General features: G+C 45.5%; 2 protein-coding genes across 2 annotated transcripts in view; one reads left to right on the forward strand and one right to left on the reverse strand.

Annotated features, from left to right (window-relative positions):
• Positions 1-1802: 1802 nt before the first annotated feature.
• Atp5if1 (ATP synthase inhibitory factor subunit 1) lies at positions 1803-4860 on the reverse strand. The gene is made up of 3 exons (XM_021200956.2): positions 4716-4860; positions 4530-4621; positions 1803-2073 (listed from the first exon to the last, which is right to left on the reverse strand). The coding sequence occupies exons 1-3, from the start codon at positions 4800-4802 to the stop codon at positions 1932-1934; spliced, it is 321 nt and encodes a 106-aa protein (XP_021056615.1). The 5' UTR covers positions 4803-4860; the 3' UTR covers positions 1803-1931.
• A 2164-nt stretch (positions 4861-7024) lies between these two features.
• Dnajc8 (DnaJ heat shock protein family (Hsp40) member C8) overlaps positions 7025-19300 on the forward strand; it is a 23774-nt gene continuing 11498 nt past the window's right edge. The window contains exons 1-6 of the mRNA XM_021200490.2: positions 7025-7115; positions 10213-10314; positions 13089-13145; positions 15580-15646; positions 16190-16284; positions 18113-18184. Coding sequence (XP_021056149.1) covers positions 7038-7115; positions 10213-10314; positions 13089-13145; positions 15580-15646; positions 16190-16284; positions 18113-18184 — 471 coding nt within the window. The 5' untranslated portion in view covers positions 7025-7037. The remainder of the gene's footprint in view (positions 7116-10212; positions 10315-13088; positions 13146-15579; positions 15647-16189; positions 16285-18112; positions 18185-19300) is intronic.

The following is a 19300-nucleotide window of genomic DNA, read 5'->3' on the forward strand; positions in this document are numbered from 1 at the left end:
TTCTGAAGATCCTGAGTTCAAATCCCAGCAACTACATGGTGGCTCCCAACCATCTGTAATGAGATCCAATGCACTCTTCTGGAGTGTCTGAAGACGAGTACTTACATATAATAAATAAATAAATCTTAAAAGTTCAAGGTCAGCCTGGTCTACAGAGTTCCAGGACAGCCAGGGCTACACAGAGAAACCCTGTCTCGAAACCAAATCAAACAAAAAAAGCAAAAGAAAGAAAAAAGGAAAAAGAAACCAAAAAAGGGCTGGTAGGATGGCTCCGTGGGTAAAGGAGCTTGCCAAGCCTGGCAATGATCTAGGTTTGATCCCCAGAACCCACATGGTAGGGAACGGAGTCTTCCCATAAGTTGAGCTCTTCGGCACAAACATATTCACTCACCACTCCAGACCTTCTCCATACCTAAAATAACTGTAAAATACACACACACACAGAGTCAGAAGTGGTAAAACGCTGAGTCATCTAGACATTGTATGAATACTCACTCACACAACTGGGAGGCTTCCTCAATTCCAACACAAGGGGGAAGAAAGGTCTGACCCGAGACCTCTGTACTGAGGGCTATGGGTTTACTATATTATTCCTGGCAACCTTTTTCATACCTAGTGCGGGGACTATACCAGGCCCTCATGCACATCTAAGCAACGGCTTTACTCCGGAGTTAATTCAACTGCTGGTCTCAGGCCAGACTCTACCTTTTTTTTTCCCCCTGGAACTAACTGACCAGGCTGGCCAGGAACTCACAGAAATCTGCCTACCTCTGCTTTCTGAGTTCTAGGATCAAAGGTGTGTGCCACCACTGCCTGGCTCTATGTATCTTTTTAAAAAAGAATTTGTTGAAAAGTGAAAAAAAAAATTTTTTTTTTTCTGAGACAGGATTCTCTGTGTAGTCCTGGCTTCCTGGCACTCTGTAGACCAGGCTGGGCTCAAACTCAGAAATCCACCTGCCTCTGCCTCCCAAGTGCTGGGATTAAAGGCATGCATGGGGAAAAACTTTTTTAAAAAATGTTATGGGTGTCTTGCCTGCTTATGTGTCTGTGCACATGTTTAGTGCCTGTAGATAGAGGAGGGAGTCTGACCTCCTGGGACTGGAGTTACAGATGGTTGTGAGCTGCCATGTGGCTGGTGGTAATTGAATCCAGGTCCCCTGGAAGAGCTGCCAGTGCTCTTAATCACTGGGTAGTCTCTTTAGCCAAATATCATTCTACCTGGTTTATGCAGTGCCGGGAACTGAACCCACAGCTTCGTGCATGCTAGGCAAGCACTCCTACCATCGAAGCTACATTCCAAACCTGGGTATGATTTCTAATTGTAGTTGCCTCAAGCTTAGAGCAATAGCTAGTTCATATGAAGAGGCCTTCCAGTAAGACAGTGCTATTGTTTCTGGTCCTAGCTTTGGAAACCATCTTTAATCTCTGTTCTCCAGACCATGGCTAGGCTTAGCTTTGGATTGGGATTTACATTTCAAGATGTCGCTGCACATTCTGATTAGATTGAGGTCAGTATCCCTTCCCCCCTTACTCTATGTAGTAGAACCCTCAATTCATTCTAATGGATGAAAAGTGTCTGTCCCTCAGTGGTTCTAAACCCCTAATGCTTCAACCCCTTAATGATTTTGTTGCTACTTCATAACTGTAATTTCGCTGCTGTTTTTTCCCCCCCCGATCAGAATGTCAATATTTGATGGCTCAGCTGTCCTTAGGCGGCTCCCGTGAAAGGGTCCTTCTACCCACAAACGGGGTCTCAAGCCAAAGGTTGAGAACTGCTGCTCTAGACAGTAGAAGGCATCAGGCAAGTTTCCTGGTGATAGTTTATTATCTGTTAGTAGCACACAGACCAAATATTAATCATTCAAAACCACGTGTCTACAGAAGTGGGGAATGATACCGGCCACTCACTGTGAGGGACCGACTGCGTGCATTCAATGATTACTCTTTAGATGTTGGATCTTCTTCTTATGGCGTTCAATTTGCTTCTGCAGACGCTCTATCTCCTTCGAATGGTGGTCAATCTCATCTTCATGGTGCTTCTTCAGGGCAGCCAGCTGTTCTTTAGTCTTCTCTCTATAAAGAAACAGTAGTTGAGGGATTCATTCCACTCTTTCATCTCAAAGAGATCACGCCCGGCTTTTTAGTTTACTTTTATCACATTTACTTGTGTATGTGCACGGGGTGGGGTGGGAGGTGGGGGGTGCAGCTTGTGGGAGTCAGGGTTCAGTTCCCAGCATCCTCATGATGGCCTACAACCATCTATAACTGCAGTTCTAGGGGCTCCAACTGCTGTCTTGGGATAAGTTCCAGATTTAAGTTTCTTGAGTTGGGAGGGAAAATGGCTCGATGAGTAAGAGCACTTTTTCTCCTAGAGAACTCAGGCTCCATTTCTAGAACCCACTCAGCAGCTCACAAACCACATGGAGCTGCGGTTCCAGGGTTCTAGCCTCCACAGGTACCAAGTACTCATGGGGTATACATACATATATGCAGGCAATACACACACGAACACAAAATCAGAGTGAAGAGATGGCTCTGAGATTAAGATAATGTCTTTCCCTTCTAGAAGAATCCAAATTCAATTCCCAATACCAATGTCAGGCAGCTCACAACTATCTGTAACTCCTCTCTACTGACTCTGGTTTCTGATGGTCCCCACACATTTGGCCCAAGCATGCATACATACACACAAAAGCACGCGTGCACATACAGGCATGTTTAAATAAAGGTGTGCACCACTGTGATCAGCTTCTTTTTCTTTTTGACATTTTACATGTATGAGTGTTTTGGCTGCATCTCTTTATGTATGGCTGTCATGGAACTCACTATGTAGACCAGTCCGGTCTCAGACTTAGAGATCTGCCTGCTGCTTCTGCCTCTGTCTCCAGAACACTGGCATTAAAGGCACACGATACATGCATGCATTGCCCATGTAGGCCAGACGAAAGTTTGAGATGCCGTGGAACTGGAGCTATGGACAGCTGTTAGACACCGTGGGGGCACTGGCAAATAGAACCTGGTTCCTCTGGAAGAGCAGTCATCGCTATCAGCCCGAGCCATCTCTCCAGCTAGGACCTCAGGCTGGTTCCCAGTACCTGTTTCTTCTTCTTCTTTTTTTTTTTTAATTTTATTTTATGTATATGAGTACACTGTTACTGGTGGATTCCATTACAGATGGTTGTGAGGCCCCAGGTGGTTGCTGGGATTTTGAACTCAGGACCTCTGGAAGAGCAGTCGGTACTCTTAACCGCTGAGCCATCTCTCCAGTCCCTAAGCATCCAAGAGTTCAGAACTACCTACGTGTACTTTTAGTTCCAAGGGCACCTAATCCCTAACTCCCAATGGGCACCTGTACTTGTTGCACATATCCCAACACAGTCACCGAATTAAAAATAAATCTTTAAAGGAAAGAAAACCCAAACACAACCCAACAAAACAATACATAAGGTAAAGGACATAGGTTCCAAGCCAGGAGTGGTGGCATAAGCTTATAATCCCAACACTTGAAAGGCTGAGGCAGGCCCAGCGTGGTGGCGCATGCCTTTAATCCCAGCACTCAGGAGGCAGAGGCAGGCGGATTTCTGAGTTCGAGGCCAGCCTGGTCTACAAAGTTAAGTTCCAGGACAGCCAGGGCTATACAGAGAAACCCTGTCTCGAAGAAAAAAAAGAAAGAAAAAGAAAAAAGAAAGGCTGAGGCAGGAGAATTGCAATCCTGATAATTATTATTATTATTTGGTACTGAGTCTTGAACCTCTAAGTTCTTATTCCATAAAAGAGCAACAATTCCCCATAGGTTTAGGACAGAAACCAAAGGAGAAACGGAAGCAAGATTAGTTTCTGGCTGCTCTCCAGTGGACAGAAGTTAAAGATAACTCAGGGCTGGGAAAAGGTTGTAGATAGACCTAGGCCACTCCCTATTTCTAACCAGTGGAGAGAAAAGTACAACCCAGGGCCCGAGTAATGCAAAAGTCTCCCGGAATGGGGCAAGTCTAACCTTGAGCAGCTACTATCTAGATCACGAGAACTGGAGACACGTGGAGGATCTAGAAATGGCTGACAGGATCTGAGGCCTCGGGGAATGGACATAGCCTTACAGAACGAAAGAGAGGAGAGGGAAGTTGGGGGAAAAAGATGGGGGTGACAGGTGAGTGAGCCCAGCTCAGAGGCTCTGCAAGTTCTGGCTAGCTGTAAACACCGCTCCGAGCACCTGGGGGAGACTCGCACAACCAGGGGTGCAGAAGGGATGACTGCGAGGGGAGGGCGAGGAAGATGACAGCAAACGAGACGACCCTAGGGCTGAGTCCTGCAGAACCGGTGTAAAAGGCTGAGGGCTGGGTAGGAGGCCCGCAGTGCGATGCTAGCTGTCTCGACGACGACGAGACCCGATGGCTTCATCGGCCTTGGAATTCTGCCAGAGGATGGGCGCCCCACGGGACCGGGTAAAGATGGCTGGAGCGACCGGGAGCAGGGAGCGTAGAAAGGACAGGGAGGGCGACTGGGGGCTGGACTTGGGACCAGGTGGGCCTCACCGGAAGTACCGATCCTCTTCAGCCTTTTCTCGTTTTCCGAAGGCTCCACCAGCTTCTCGGATGGAGCCAGCGCCCGTATCCATGCTATCCGACTGCAGAGAGAGTCGTGGACATGAAAAGAAAAGGCACAACAAGGGAGAGAGAACCTGCGCCCCGCGATGGGCGGTGGGTCGTGCCGCCACCTACCGAATCCGAGACGAAGCCTCGTGTTTGCAGGACCCGCATACCCCAGACACCCAACCGAGCCCGAACCGCCAACGCCGAGCCTGCCATTGTCTTCGGCGCCTCTCAGCTCGCGTTGCGGGCGTGGTTGCTTCTCTCCTAGCGCGCTAACTGCGAGGGCGGCTGAGCCGCCAATCTAGACGCTGGGGAGGCGGGACGATCACGGAAACCGCGAATCAGGAGGGAGGGGCGGGGCTTATGACATCTGCAGCGATTGTTGAGAGGGAGGCGGGTTTATTCCTTAGTTTACAGTTAATAAACAAGGCTCTGACAAATCATGACCTACTGAGCGAAGTTGGAAGATGAATCTTGGCTTTTGGTCTCTTTAGAATGAAGCATTCCGTTCACTCCCACCGCACAATGTCCGTCCAAAGGTCGATTTTATTAAAAATGTACACGATGGCAATCCCTATGGACATGAATAGATTGGGGAAAACGCAAGGTTTGTGGCAGCTATGCCTAGGATGCCGAAAGCCTGGATATCGACCTCCAACGTACCTCTATTTATACATATGAAATCGTGTTCATTTCTTAAGAGGTGTCCTTGTTCTTTGGTTATATTGCCACTGCAGTATCTTCTCTCACCTTAAATGTCACTTTCTCAGAGAAACCCTTCTTTAACCTGCCTAGTCATCCTGACATCAGCAATTTTTTTTTATCCTGCTTCTGAGTTCCTTCTCACAGTTTACCTTGTGAAGAAGCCATCAGAACCTTAGTAGGTAGTGAATTAGTAATTTTTTTGTTTGTTTGTTTTTGTTTTTCGAGACAGGGTTTCTCTGTATAGCCCTGGCTGTCCTGCAACTCACTCTGTAGACGAATTAGTGTTTTTGAACTGTATTAATGTGTCGGTGAATGGACCTAATGACTTGGTGATGGACTACAAGGACACGGAAAGAACATCAAGCGAACTGGTGGTACAAACCTGTAATCCCAGCACTCCTGAGACACATGCAGAGAGGAAGAGCCGAAGTGCTCAATCTAGCCTATTCGACAAAGGGAATTTTGGGCCAGCCAGGGCTTCATAACAAGACTTTGTTTTCCCACACACGCTTCCCCCCCACACACACACACATAGGGCCAGTGCTGGGCCCCAGTGGTGGAAGGAAAGAACCAACTCCAGAAGGTTGTTTTCTCTGACCTCTCCGTGTGCATTGTGACACTGTGCCCCCACTAATAAATAAGTATAATTTAAAAAATTAAATAACAAAAAAATTAAATAACAAACGCCGAGCACAGATCCTTATACATGCTTGCTCATAATAGTTTCCATCCCATTTTCCGATTTTGTCCCTACCTCAATGAGATCTGTTGTAGTTCAGGGTGGCCTCAAACGCCCAGTAAAGAGAGCCGATTTCTCATCTTTCTGTCTCTACCTCCCAAGAGGGGGTTACAGGCATGTGCCCAGCTTCATAATACTATTTCACAGAGGTCCAAAGGTGAGCAGACCCCAAATGTTGAACTTCTGAAGAGGTCAACAAATCATTGCATAGACATACCTTTGAGGAATTTGATGCTACCATAAAATGCAGTAAAAAAATTTTTTTTGACAGGTTTTCTTCACAGTCCTGGCTGTACTAGATCGTACTCTGGAGACTGGGCTGGCCCCAAACTCAGAAGATTTGCCTACCTTTGCCGCTGGGGTACCAGGATAGGCTCCACTGGGATAAACTTTAAAAACAAAAAACCCCCTGCTACATGGGGGTTACCCAGGTCAATCCCAGCACTCCCGGGAGGCAGGTGGATCTCTGTGAGGTCGAGGCCAGCCTGGTCCTGTGTCAAAAAAAACCAAAACAGGCTAGTGAGATGGCTCAGTGGGTAAGAGCACCCGACTGCTCTTCCAAAGGTGCAGAGTTCAAATCCCAGCAACCACATGGTGGCTCACAACCATCCTTAACAAGATCTGACTCCCTCTTCTGGAGTGTCTGAAGACAGCTACAGTGTACTTACATATAATAAATAAATAAATCTTTAAAAAAAAAAAAGTTTTACAAAAAACCCAAGTACAGCTTTAATCTTAGCATCTGGGAGGCAGAGACAGACAGACCTCTGAGTTCGAGGTCATCCTGGTCTATATAATGAGTTCCAAGACAACCAGGGCAAAACTATGAAACTTTATCCTTATTCTGAAAAACCAAAACCAAAACCGGAAAAAAAAAAAAAAAAAAAAAAAAAAAGGTCTCGGCCCCTTTAAGTACAGCTGGCCGGCGGGAGTCCGGGAAGGCGGGCTTGGGTGGTCACGTGAGGCTGCGCTTGCGCAGAACGGTCACGTGGTGGCTAGCCGGGAAAATGGCGGCTTCGGGAGAGAGTGGCGCTTCGGGCGGCGGAGGCAGCACCGAGGAGGCATTTATGACCTTCTACAGTGAGGTGAGCCCGGAGTAAGGATGGTGGCCTCGGGGCGACCGCGCTCCGGCTCCGTCCGCCGCGGCTGGGGCCGGCGAGACGCTTCCCGGGACCGTTGGCCCGCGCCGCCTGGCCTGGGGACTGCGGACCGGCTGCGGAGTGCATGCGCGCCCGCCACTCTGGCTACCGAGGTCCCCGGAACGCGGCGGGGCGGCCGGGCCTGTGGACCCCGACCCGGAGAGGGGCTCGGCGAGCTGCTGGTCGCGCGGTGCAGCCTGCTGGCTGTGGAGTCTCCGGCTGGCGGAGGCCGGCCTGCGGCGCACCCACTTTTATTTGTAAACAGGCCCTGGTCCCATTCCTCTGCCCTGATTGTGTGAGTGGCGATTTCTGCGGTCTATCAGTGCTGAGCACTGTTCATCGGGACAAGAATGCGTTATGTGACACCCCCCCCTCCATCTTTAACAGGACGAACCTTAAGAGGGTGCATACGTTCTTGGTGTCAGGTAGGACAAGGAGTGAACTTGCTCTGAGCCTTGTTGACATTTGCATCGCCAGTGGTGGATGTTTCGCATATATCCGTTGATTAAATGAATGGATAAACTGAGTAAAAGTAGGCTATGTGGCGTCAGAGGCCCACACGTTGCGTTCTTGCAAGCCTAACTGCTGTTGAAATGTCAAGACATCAGTTCCCACACTGGCAAGTTAACATTGTAAGAGTTTTCACTACCCTTAAAGGATTTCATGTATAAGAAAGCAGCTTGAAAATTATAAAGCAGTCGTTTTCGAATTAAGTACTTCCAGGTTGGACCCCCTTGCTTCAGCCTCCAAAGTGCTGGGACCAGAGCCATTATCTCTCGTGCTTATAAAAATACTTGTAGCTGGGAGGTGGTGGCACATGTCTTTAATCCCAGCACTTGGGAAGCAGAGGAAGGCTGATTTCTGAGTTCGAGGCCAGCCTGGTCTACAGCGGGAGTTCCAGGACAGCCAGGTCTACACAGAGAAAACCCTGTCTCGACTCGAACCCCACCCCCCCCAAAAAAAAAAAACTTGTTATGTTACAAAGTATTTTTTCCTTCACATTGTTAGCATATTTTGCATTGCTCACAGTTGGAGAAATTTCAGTCCATCTTGGTGGAAAATGGAGGCAGGGCAGTTGACATCCTCAGGTAGGAAGCAGAGGAAGAAGGCCTGTGCTTCCCGGTGTAACATTGGCAATCGGCATGCACTCTATAGCCCTCTTGTTGTGTTTTTATTATATTTTTTTAAAATTTAGTTTTTGCTTTTTGAAACAAGAGTTGCCCCTGTGTATAGCCCTGGCTGCCTGGTGCTCTGTAGACCAGGCTTGCCTTGAACTCACAGAGATCGCCCCCATCTGCTTCTGTGGCTGCCTAAGGTGGTTGCTGCTATCATCTAGTTTGTCTTTTTTTTTTATTTTTTCTTTTTGGTTTTTCGAGACAGGGTTTCTCTGTATAGGCCTGGCTGTCCTGGAACTCACTTTGTAGACCAGGCTGGCCTGGGACTAAAGGCGTGCGCCACCACGCGCGGCCTGTCTTTTTGTTTTTAAGACAAGTTCTCAATGAAGCTTAGGTGGGCCTACTCTGCAATGTAGGCTGCTCGGAACTAGGGCTCATTCTCCTGCTTCATCCTCCCAAATGCTAGTATACTGGAATGAGCCACCACGCCACGCCCAGCTGTTTTCTTGGTATTTTTTTTGTTTTTGTTTTTGTTTTTTTCTTTTCTCTTTTATTTTTTTCCCCAGCTGTTTTCTTTTGCCAAGGATCAAACCCAGGGTCTTGCGCATGCTAGGCAAGAACTCCACCAACTGAGCCACCTCTTAAATCCTCCATAATGGTGTTGAATGTTGCTCATAGGTCATGGTTCAGTGTACATTTTGCCTTTCAAGATGAAAAAAAAAAAAGATTAATTGTACCCACATGCAGCTATCTCTGCAGCGGTAGCTGTGTTTAATATCTGGGAACCCTCTTAACTTTTGATTGTGAGCCAGACTTAGGGTAAATTTCTCATGAGTTAGGTAATTGGAAACCTCACTCTCTGTAAGCCATAATTTCCCTATAATGGGATAATGGGGGCTAGAGAGATGGCTCAGTGGTTAAGAGCACTGAGTACTCTTGCATAGGTCCTGAGTTCAATTTCCAGCAACCACATAGTTGCTCAAGACCATCTGTAATGGAATCTGATGCTCTCTTCTGGCATGTAAGTGTTCATGCAGATAGAGCATTCATATTCATAAAACAAAATACGTATTTTTTTTAAATCACCAGCTTTTGTTTATTTATTTATTTATTTATTTATTATATGTAAGTACACTGTAGCTGTCCTCAGACACCCCAGAAGAGGGTGTCAGATCTCATTACAGATGGTTGTGAGCCACCATGTGGTTGCTGAGATTTGAACTCTGCACCTTTGGAAGAGCAGTTGGGTGCCCTTACCCACTGAGCCATCTCACCAGCCCCCATAATTTTTTTTTAACGTTGGGGTGTAGCTAATACTCCTGAAGAGAATTGTTTACATAGTAGATATAAATTTTAAAAATTGCATGTAGTGCTGGGTGGTGGTGGCGCACGCCTTTAATCCCAGCACTTGGGAAGCAGAGGTAGGAGGATTTCTGAGTTTGAGGCCAGCCTGGTCTACAAAGTGAGTTTCAGGACAGCCAGGGCTACACAGAGAAACCCTGTTTCAAAAAACCAAAAAAAAAAAAAGAATTGCATGTAGTGTACATGTGCATACATATATACACAAGTAGGCACAGAGATCATTGTCATATGTTTTTCACTGTCCATATTATATTTTAAGACAAGATCTGTCACTGAACCTGGAGCTCAGGAGTTTAGACGGGCTGTGCAGCGAGTGAGCTTTGGGGACCTCCCTGTTTCCTCCCTGCCCAGCCCTGGGTTTCCAGGTGCCTGCGACCATGCTTAGCATTTATGTGGAGAACTGAAATTTCATTGTAAACTAGCTACACCACTGTGGTTGTTCTCCAGTTGCGCAAAGTGTCTGGGACATGGTAGAGATGAGTCGTTTGCTGAGCATTTTAGTGTTGTGTTAAAGTAGACATTTAGCTTATTTTTACTAATGGAATTATCAATTCTTTTACTTTTAGGTGAAACAAATAGAAAAGAGAGATTCAGTTCTAACATCCAAAAATCAAATCGAAAGATTGACTCGTCCTGGTTCCTCTTACTTTAATCTGAACCCATTTGAGGTGAGTTACTGTAGAGTCTGGTGGGAGGGCTTTGCACATGTGCAGACAGTTATGTCCGAGTTCGTTATGGTGGCTGTAGCTTCTATGGTGGATCGCTTCCCGTACATATACGTAAGTAGGGTTGTTTGTTTGTTTTGAGACAGTCTCATGCATTCAAGGTCGGCTTTAAACTCCAGATTCTCCTGCCTCAACCTCCCAAATGCTGATATTGTGGAAATGAGCCAGCATACTTGGCTAGCTGGGGTTTTTGATGTTTTAGATGTGTTTATTATATTTATATGAGTTCACTGTAGCTGTCTTCAGACATAGCAGAAGAGGGCATCAGATCCTATTGCAGATGGTTGTGAGCCACCATGTGGTTGCTGGGATTTGAACTCAGGACCTTTGGAAGAACAGTCAGTGCTCTTAAGCTCTGAGCCTCTCTCCAGCCCTGGCTAGCTGTTTTTGAAACAGGATGTTATTGTAGCTCACTATGGCCTGGGGCTCGCTCTATAACCCAGGTTGGTTGGTCTGAGGTCTGACTCTATAGTTCTTCTGCCTCAGGCTCTAAGTGCTGGGGTTATAGGTGTAAGTCATGGAACCTGGCTTGGGAGCAGACTTATGTTGCAGCATACACCCCAAGTTCTATTGGTTGGAGATGAAAAAAGGGGGAAGTGGTGATATTTTTGTGGCAGATAGGTTGTCTTTGAGGTTAAATGATTTTATTGTGAGTAGAGTTGTTGAGGCAGCTTGTTAAAAAACCAAATGAGATAAACTTGGTCCTGTTAAATGTTCTCTAACCTTTAGTAGCCCAAATAGACAGGATTTATTTATTTGTTTTGCTATAGCTGGTCAGATAAACTTATGGTCCTTGACCTTAAAAATTGTAGTGCCAGACATGAAATTCTCTGTGCATTTGGGAGGCCGAGGCAGGGATGTCCCTACAAGTTTGAGGTCAGCCTGGTCTACATAGAAAGGCTTGGGCCAGCCTAGGGCTCCAGCAAGACCTTGTTTCAAAAAAACAAAGAAAACAAAACAAAGCAAACACTTTGCTAAAACTTTTTTGTTACAGGAATATAAGAAATACCAGATATTCAGTAAAAACAGAACTGAGATTCAGATTTTAGAGAAGCTAATGCCCTTTGTGTTTTTGAATATATCTCTAATGTAGCCCAGAGTGGCTCTGCGTAGTCCTCCCACCTCACCTTCCTCAGCACTGGGAGTACATCGTGCACCACCCACTGAGCCTGCCTCTAAGCATTTCTTCTCAACACTAATCACTGTTCTTTCTCATGTGATAGAAAGCCAAAAGTCATTTACCTCATATCGCAGTGGGTTGGCAGCATGTCCTCCTCCTTTTCTCCAACACAATACACACACACACACACACATACTTTTTTTTTTTTTTTTTTAAGACAGGGTTTCTCTGTATAGCCCTGGCTGTCCTGGAACTCACTCTGTAGACCAGGCTGGCCTCGCACATATACTTTTAAAATTATGTGAATATGTGTGGATTTGTATTCATCGGTATCAGTCCAGGTACACATGGAGACCAGACATGTTGGATTCCCTGGAGTTACAGGTAGTTGTGAGCCATGCAAGATCGGATCTGGTAACCAAGTTTGGGTCCTCTGCAAGAACAAGTATTCTTAATCACTGAGCCATCGCTCTAGCCACTATTTTTATTTAAATTGTGTGAACACGTCTGTGTGGGTCTCTGTACGCGTGAGTGGGTGAGACGGTGTGCATGGGGGGCCAGATCTGTTGCATTTCCTGGAGCTGGACTATAAGTGGCTGGGAGCTGAGCTCTTCTCCTTCTAGAGCAGTGCATGATCTTAACCTCTAAGCCATCTCTCCAGGCCGTTTTCATTTTTATAATCAGAATTTCTCTCTCTTTTTTTTAAAAATCATTTATTTATTTTATGTAAGTACACTGTAGCTATCTTCAGACGCCCCAGAAAAAGGCATTAGATTTCATTATGGATGGTTGTGAGCACCACGTGGTTGCTGGGATTTGAACTCAGAACCTCTAGAAGAGCAGTCAGTGCTCTTAATCTCTGAGCTATCTCTCCAGCCCCAGAATCTCTTTTTTTTAACTTTAGGTCAGCCTATAACTTTTGTCTCAACTTCCTAAATATTAGGATTATAGGTGTGAATCAGTGTGCTGAGCCTATGTTCATATCTTTACCCTACTTAGTTCGGACAGGGTCTGCTTGGCAGCCTACTCGGGGCTTGCCCTCCTCATCCTTTTTTGGTACTCCTTGTCAAGGTGCTGTTCTGTGTGGCCACCATTCTCCCCCAGCATGGCCTCTAGCACTTGACTAAATACTGCTTGGGTGCTCACACCCTTCCTTGTCCCGGGTGAGCTCTGCTCTGATACTGAGTTCTGGACGATGAGATTGAGTGACTAGCACTTCACTTGGTTTTACTTAATGGAATTAATTATACTGTCCAGGACCAAAGTGGAGACAGACGGCATGTAAGGAGGTGGATACATACTGAAACACACACTCACATACACAGATTCTCGCCCCTCATGGGTTGGTTGGTTGGTTTTGAGATGTCTCATGTCTCAAGGTTGGTATTGAAGTTGTTACATAGCCATGGGTGGTCTTGGGCGGTCTTGACCTTCTGACCTTATGTGGTAGAATGCAGGACTACTCCTGGAGACTGTGCTGTGCTGCTTGTAACCAAGGTTGGCCCCGCACTTACCATCTTTCTGCCTCTTTTCCTAGGATTGAGATGACATATGGGCAGCCATGTCAGCTTTACAGTTTTGATCTTGGTTCTTCCAGGTTCTTCAGATAGATCCTGAAGTGACAGATGAAGAAATAAAAAAGAGGTTTCGTCAGGTACGGTACTGTTGCTCACATTAGAGTTTGCGCTTCCTTCCTGTTTGTTTCTTCCAGATGGGGTTTCATGCTGCTTGGGCTTGCCTAGCATTTTCACTGTGTAATTAAGGGTGATCTTGAGCCGGGTGTGGTGGCGCACGCCTTTATTCCCAGCACTTGGGAGGCAGAGGCAGACAGATTTCTGAGTTCGAGGCCAGCCTGGTCTACAGAGTGAGTTCCAGGACAGCCAGGGCTATACAGAGAAACCCTGTCTCAAAAAAAACCAAAAAAAAAAAGGGGGGGTGATCTTGAACTTGGGGTTCTCCTGCTTTTACCGCCTGAGTTCTGGGATTATAGGCACGAGCCACACCTGCTTTATGGGGTGCTGGAGATTGAATCCAGGTTTTCATGTATACTAAGACAAGCACTCTGTCAATTCAGCTACATGATTTTTGAGGACTAGTTACTTTGGGGCTGAAATTAACCCCATATTCCTTTTCAAATTAAGGCTAGATAACTGTTGTTATAATCTTACAGTAACATATACATATAGTGATATAAATGTTAGATAAGGGCTGGAGAGATGGCTCAGTGGGTAAGAGCACTGACTGCTCTTCTGAAGGTCCTGAGTTCAAATCCCAGCAACCACATGGTGGCTCACAACCATCTGTAATAGGATCTGACGCCCTCTTCTGGTGTGTCTGAAGACAGCTACAGTGTACTTACATGTAATAAATAAATAAATCTTTTAAAAAAAAGTTAAGTAAAAGTAAAAGCACTTCACTTGGTTTTACTTAATGGAGTTAATTATACTGTCCAGAACCAAAGTGGACACAGAAGGTGTGTTAAAGTTTTTCTGTGGGTATAATGATTTTTATATCCAAATAGAGTAACTACAAACTTATTTTTATTTGAGATAGGATCTCGTGTTGTCAGACTGTCCTCCAACACCCGGTTTGTATGCTTGTCCTACTGTAGCCTTTAAGCAAGGATGATAGCACAAACCATATGCCTAACCTACTCAGTAACTTTATGTCTTACAAAGGTTGTAAGCACTCAAGAAATACCTCGCTTAGGTTAGTGAGATGACTCCGCAGGTAGAAGTGCCTGCTGCTAAGCCTGACCACCGGAGTGATCCAGGGGCCCACGGGGTAGACGGAGAGAGTGCCTCTAGCAATTGTTCTCTGATCTCCACACACTTGCCATGGCATGTGTTCAGACCCTCCACCCCAGTAAATGTAAGACCTTTCTACAAAATAAGTTACCTGTCTTAATGTAACAAGTACTTTTTGAAACTTCTTCAGGAAAGTAGCTCTCTGGTCCCTGATTCCTGCCAGTGTCTTCTTCCTTCCTGTGTTCTTTGTATCATCAGGCTTCTCTCGTGTGAGTGAGACCTGGTCACACTCCAGTTCTGAACAACAGTTTTACTGGTTGTACTAACACCCAGTGCTCCTCAGTGAGGCTGATTTCCACATTGCTGACTCATAGTTACCTCTGAGCTCCCACATGCTATATTAAGCTAAGATGTTGTTTTGTTTTTGCCTGCTCAGTCATTTCCCATTATATAACTTTATAGCTTTATTCTTCCTGAGCTCTGATCTGTGCTTCGCATTCTCTCCCCTCTTCCCAAAGTCTTGTTTTCCAGTACAGTCCATTAGCAGTTATTCTCAATCTAACAAACAGTTTTTTAGTACTTAATTAAACTTTTCCTGAATCAACAATCTTGAGTTATGACTTCTTAGTAATTCATTAGATGGTTTCATAGTTAAGAGTACATAGGACTTTAGTTTTAATCTACTAGTTTAGTTTAGTTTAGTTTTCCCTTACTTAGGAGCGCTGCAGACTTGAATAAGTGCTTTGGGCTTTTCTGTGTCTATTTTATTGACTTCATCTGGTAATGTGTCCAGATAGTTAGATGAGGTGTCACACACAGAGGCTGTCAGAAGACGTTTGATGCTTCGACTGTGTTAACCTCGACTGTGTTAACCTCAACTGTGTTAACCTCGACTGTGTTAACCTCGACTGTCAGTCCTCCTCTGCATTGAGGTTTGGGTCTCCATATTCAGTTTATGCTAATTACTTGCATTGGTCATTTTGCTCACGCATCAAACTATTTAGATGGAGGTGTCTTTCCAGGGATAGTGCAGGAAGGAGGTGAAGATGGGCTGACTGAGTTGCTCAGGGTTGCAAAGCTAGCATGTGACAAGGTTAGAATCACAAATCAGGACTGTGGGTTAACAGTAGGTCTCCATCTCCCAAAATGGTTCTTTTTGCTCCACGTAGTTTCTCTCCCCATCAATGGTAGCGAGTCAGGAGTCAATCTTATAAATGGCTGAAAGGAGGCTCATCTGGAGGTTTTCCTACAAAAAGTTCATATTTTACTTACTGATGTGCATGAAGAGTTCAGGTCACGCCCATGAACTGCTGATGAACCTGACTTCTCTCTTCCATGCAGTTGTCCATCTTGGTGCATCCTGACAAAAACCAGGACGATGCTGATAGAGCACAGAAGGCTTTTGAAGGTATTTGTACATTTACCTATATTTGAGTGATATATGTTGTCAATGCTAAGGAATGACTGATTGTGGAAAGGCTGTGGGTTTCAGTAAAGCAGCCATGTAAGCAGACTGTCTCCTTGGGGGCTGAGTGTGGAGCTCAGTGCTTGCCTAGCAAGCTTGATAGAGGCCTCTGGGTTCAGTCCTCAGCACTGCAAAGAAAGTGCACATTAATCTTGCTTTGTTAAAACTTTGGTGTCTACCAATATACTTCTATTGCATAGGTTCCTTTTTTTCTTTGCTAAACATAAGTGGGAAACTTTATCAATGTGTTAAATCTAGATGTGGTATATTTAACTTTGAGTGTATATTTAATATTTTTTTCTAAGACTTTCAAGGTCATTGCTATGGTTGTATGCTTTTTTTTTTTTTAATGGGTTTAACAACATTAAATAACTTAACAAAGTAGGGAATTTTTTAGACAGTGCAAGTCCATTTACACTGCCTGAGTATAGCTCAGACTTTGAGAGGGTATTTGCAGAAACAGTTAACTTCAATGTTTTGCATTAGCTGTGGACAAAGCTTACAAGTTGCTACTGGATCAGGAACAAAAGAAGAGGGCCCTGGATGTAATTCAGGCAGGAAAAGAATACGTGGAACACACTGTAAGTATCGCTAGTGCTGCTGTGTTTATAGGAAGTGACAGCAGGCCTGGGGCACCATGTAGAAGGGTATATGCAACCTAGCATTGCAAACCACTGGTCATTTTCTCTATTGGTTAGCTGTGCTGCTCAGGACTAGCCCAAAGCTAGCATCCTTTCCTGAGAGGCGAGGTCAGGGTAAGATGTGGCTAGGACACTGCCACTCCCACTTCCCTGCCAGTCCTGTGTGGTGTTGATAGCCACCTTTGGTCCCCAGCCGAGATGCCATCCTACCTCAGAGAGTGGGGAAGTGGAGCTGCTCTGACCCTGTTGACTCCCTGGTTTGTTGAAGGATTTAGAGATGAGAGAGGCTGTGAGTGAACGTCCAGGTTAACAACAGCAATCTGAAGGCTCAGTTGAGCAAATTAAATAACAGCTTTTGTTTGTTTGTTTAAAATGGGGTCTGGCTGGGTTTGCAGAACAGGATAGCCTGGGCTGGTTTTGACTTCTTAATTCTCCCGCTTTACCTCCTGAGCCATGGGATTATGAGTTGTATGCCATTGTATCCATGTAGAAAGACCTTTGGTTTTTTTCTTTTTTTGGTTGGATTATTTTGAAAGAGGGTCTTATGTAGTTCAGTCTGGCCTTGAATTTGCAATGTACCTGAGACTGACCGTAAATTCTTTTTAAGTGCCAGATTTGTTTATTTTATGTGTATGAATGTTTTGTCTGCATGTATGTATGTGCACCATGGGCATGCCTGATATGCAGGGTGGCATGATTTTCTGGTAGTTTATGGGATGGTTCTGAGCCACTGTGTGGGTGCTGGGAACTGAACCAGGATTCTTGCGGGAGGAGCTGCTGAGCCATGTTAAGAGCACTTGGCCTGGCATTCCTGATCTTTCTCCACATGCAGTTGCTAGGATTGTAGGCACACACCACTGTGCCCAGTTAGAAAGCCCCCCCCTCTTTTTTTACCCAGTAGAGCAAGAATCTCAAGACTCTGTCCAGAGTGACGGATGTCATCAATGGAGAGTCAGTCAGGAGTCCACCTTGGTTTTAAAGAGCTTTGGAGTCTGAATCAGAACTTTGTAGGCAATAACAATAAAGATGGACCCATTTTAGATAAGGTCGAGGAGGGAAAGTAGGAAAAGGAAGGGGCTGGAACCAGGACCTGCTGGTCATGTAGCACACTGCAGTTGTAAGGTCAGAAGAGCATGGGACAGTTCTTTAATCCTCTGTATTTCCTTAGAGTTCCTGGCCACAAGGTGGCAGTAAAGTGTTTCTGAACCTGGCTGCCTCTCATAGGTCTCTGGTGGGAGTAGTTAGTGTCAGTCTCCTGAGCGTATCAATCAGTGCCATGTGAAAATTACGGTTTCCGGGAATTTCACAGTGGAAACTATCAAGAATGTACTTTAGAAGTACTATTTATACTTAAAATGCCGCCCACTTAGTAGAGCCTTCTAAAGCGTGGCAAATGTGCTCTCTCTGACCACAGGTTAAGAAAGCTAAGTGGCCATGTCTAAGGCCGTTGTCTGTGACTCAGCCCTTATGAGTTGGGGACCTCTCTGCTTGTTGCGCTTTCCCTGGTGTCTGCTGTGGGTGCAGGCTAGAGTGGATTTTAGATGGCGCTAGAGGAAGGACCCAAGGCTCCGAGTCTTAGTTGCTTTTTACAGAGTTGTCAGAAATTGTTGTTACTAACGGTGCAGGAGGAGGCTCTTGCCTTTCTCTTACCCCGTGCCTATGGAGGAGTGTGTCATCTTCTCCTTATGGAAAGTGCACATATGTACAGCTCAGTGGCTATTCTCAAAGGACAAGGGCTCATCTTTTGATGAAAAAAAATTGTTTTTAGGTTAAAGAGCGAAAAAAACAACTGAAGAAGGAAGGAAAGCCTACAAATGTGGAGGAAGATGATCCCGAGCTGGTGAGTTGTCCTGGGAGACGGTGGATTAAAGAGAAAGGCCTCCCTAAAGCGTGTAGAAGGACATTGATTGACCTTTTTATCCATCCTGTGTGTGCATATGTTTGTCTTCCATCTGGGTATGTGTTACGTGTATGGTGTGTGTGCAGGGGACCTGGGTTCAGTTCCTAGCACACACACGGTGGCTCACAATGCCTTGTTAAATAACTCCAGTTGCAGGAGATCTGATAGCTTCTCTTGACCTCTGCTGACATTTAAACACACACACATACACATAAGTTAATTAATTAAATAATAATAATAAAAAAACTTGGAAAAACAAGGTGTGGTGGTTCATACCTTTAATCCCAACACTTGGGAAGTAGAGGCAGATAGATCTCTATGAGTTTGAGGCCAGCTTGGTCTATATATGAATTCTAGCACAGCCAGAGCTACATCAAAAACAGTGAGGGCAGGAACTGATGAGTAGAGAGAGGCCATGGAGGGTGCTCAGCCAACTTTGTTATGCAACCCAAGACCACCAGCCCAAGGATGACACCATCCACAGTGGGCTTGGGACATCTCCATCAAACAATGCTGCTGAGCACCACCTTCCTTGAGATTCCTGCACTATGAGAGCAAAGTGGCAGAAGAAGAGAATGTGCAGGCTGAGGCACAAGCGAAGAAATATGAGTCAGAGGTCCAAGTAAACTAGCCTGTGCACCCACGACGCCTGCAGGAACAGAAGTGAGGGATGCTGAAGGCCGGGACACCGGGACAAGCTGTTGGACTGTATACTGCTGTTGGTAATAAGTCTTAGTAGATCCACAACGTCATCTCGCCATGATCACCTGGGAAAATGACTGCCTTTCCTACGGCTAAAACAGACCAAACAGTCCTGCTGACCCTCTGCCCTGGACCTTTGGCACCCTGGACTAGTTCTGGTCTCTCTTGTGGTCAAGTGTAACTCGTGTACAATGAATCCTTTTACTGTCAGCTGAAGAATCAGAGAGAGAGAGAGAGAGAGAGAGAGAGAGAGAGGAGAGAGAAAATGCTGTACAGTTAGGTTTTATGGAGGGAAATTTTTCAACAGATGTTCTGTCCTTTTAGATAATTCTAGCTTGTGTCAAGATGGCATAA

The sequence above is a fragment of the Mus pahari genome, chromosome 6 (assembly GCF_900095145.1).
Source record: "Mus pahari chromosome 6, PAHARI_EIJ_v1.1, whole genome shotgun sequence".
Lineage (NCBI taxonomy): Eukaryota > Metazoa > Chordata > Mammalia > Rodentia > Muridae > Mus > Mus pahari.

Coding starts and splice junctions, on each gene's coding strand:
- Atp5if1 (XM_021200956.2), bottom strand. CDS start 4,802: ATGGCAGGCTCGGCGTTGGCGGTTCGGGCTCGGTTGGGTGTCTGGGGT. Junction 4,622..4,715: donor GAGGCTTCGTCTCGGATTCG/GTAGGTGGCGGC, acceptor CTCTCTCTGCAG/TCGGATAGCATGGATACGGG. Junction 2,074..4,529: donor GAAGAGGATCGGTACTTCCG/GTGAGGCCCACC, acceptor GTTTCTTTATAG/AGAGAAGACTAAAGAACAGC.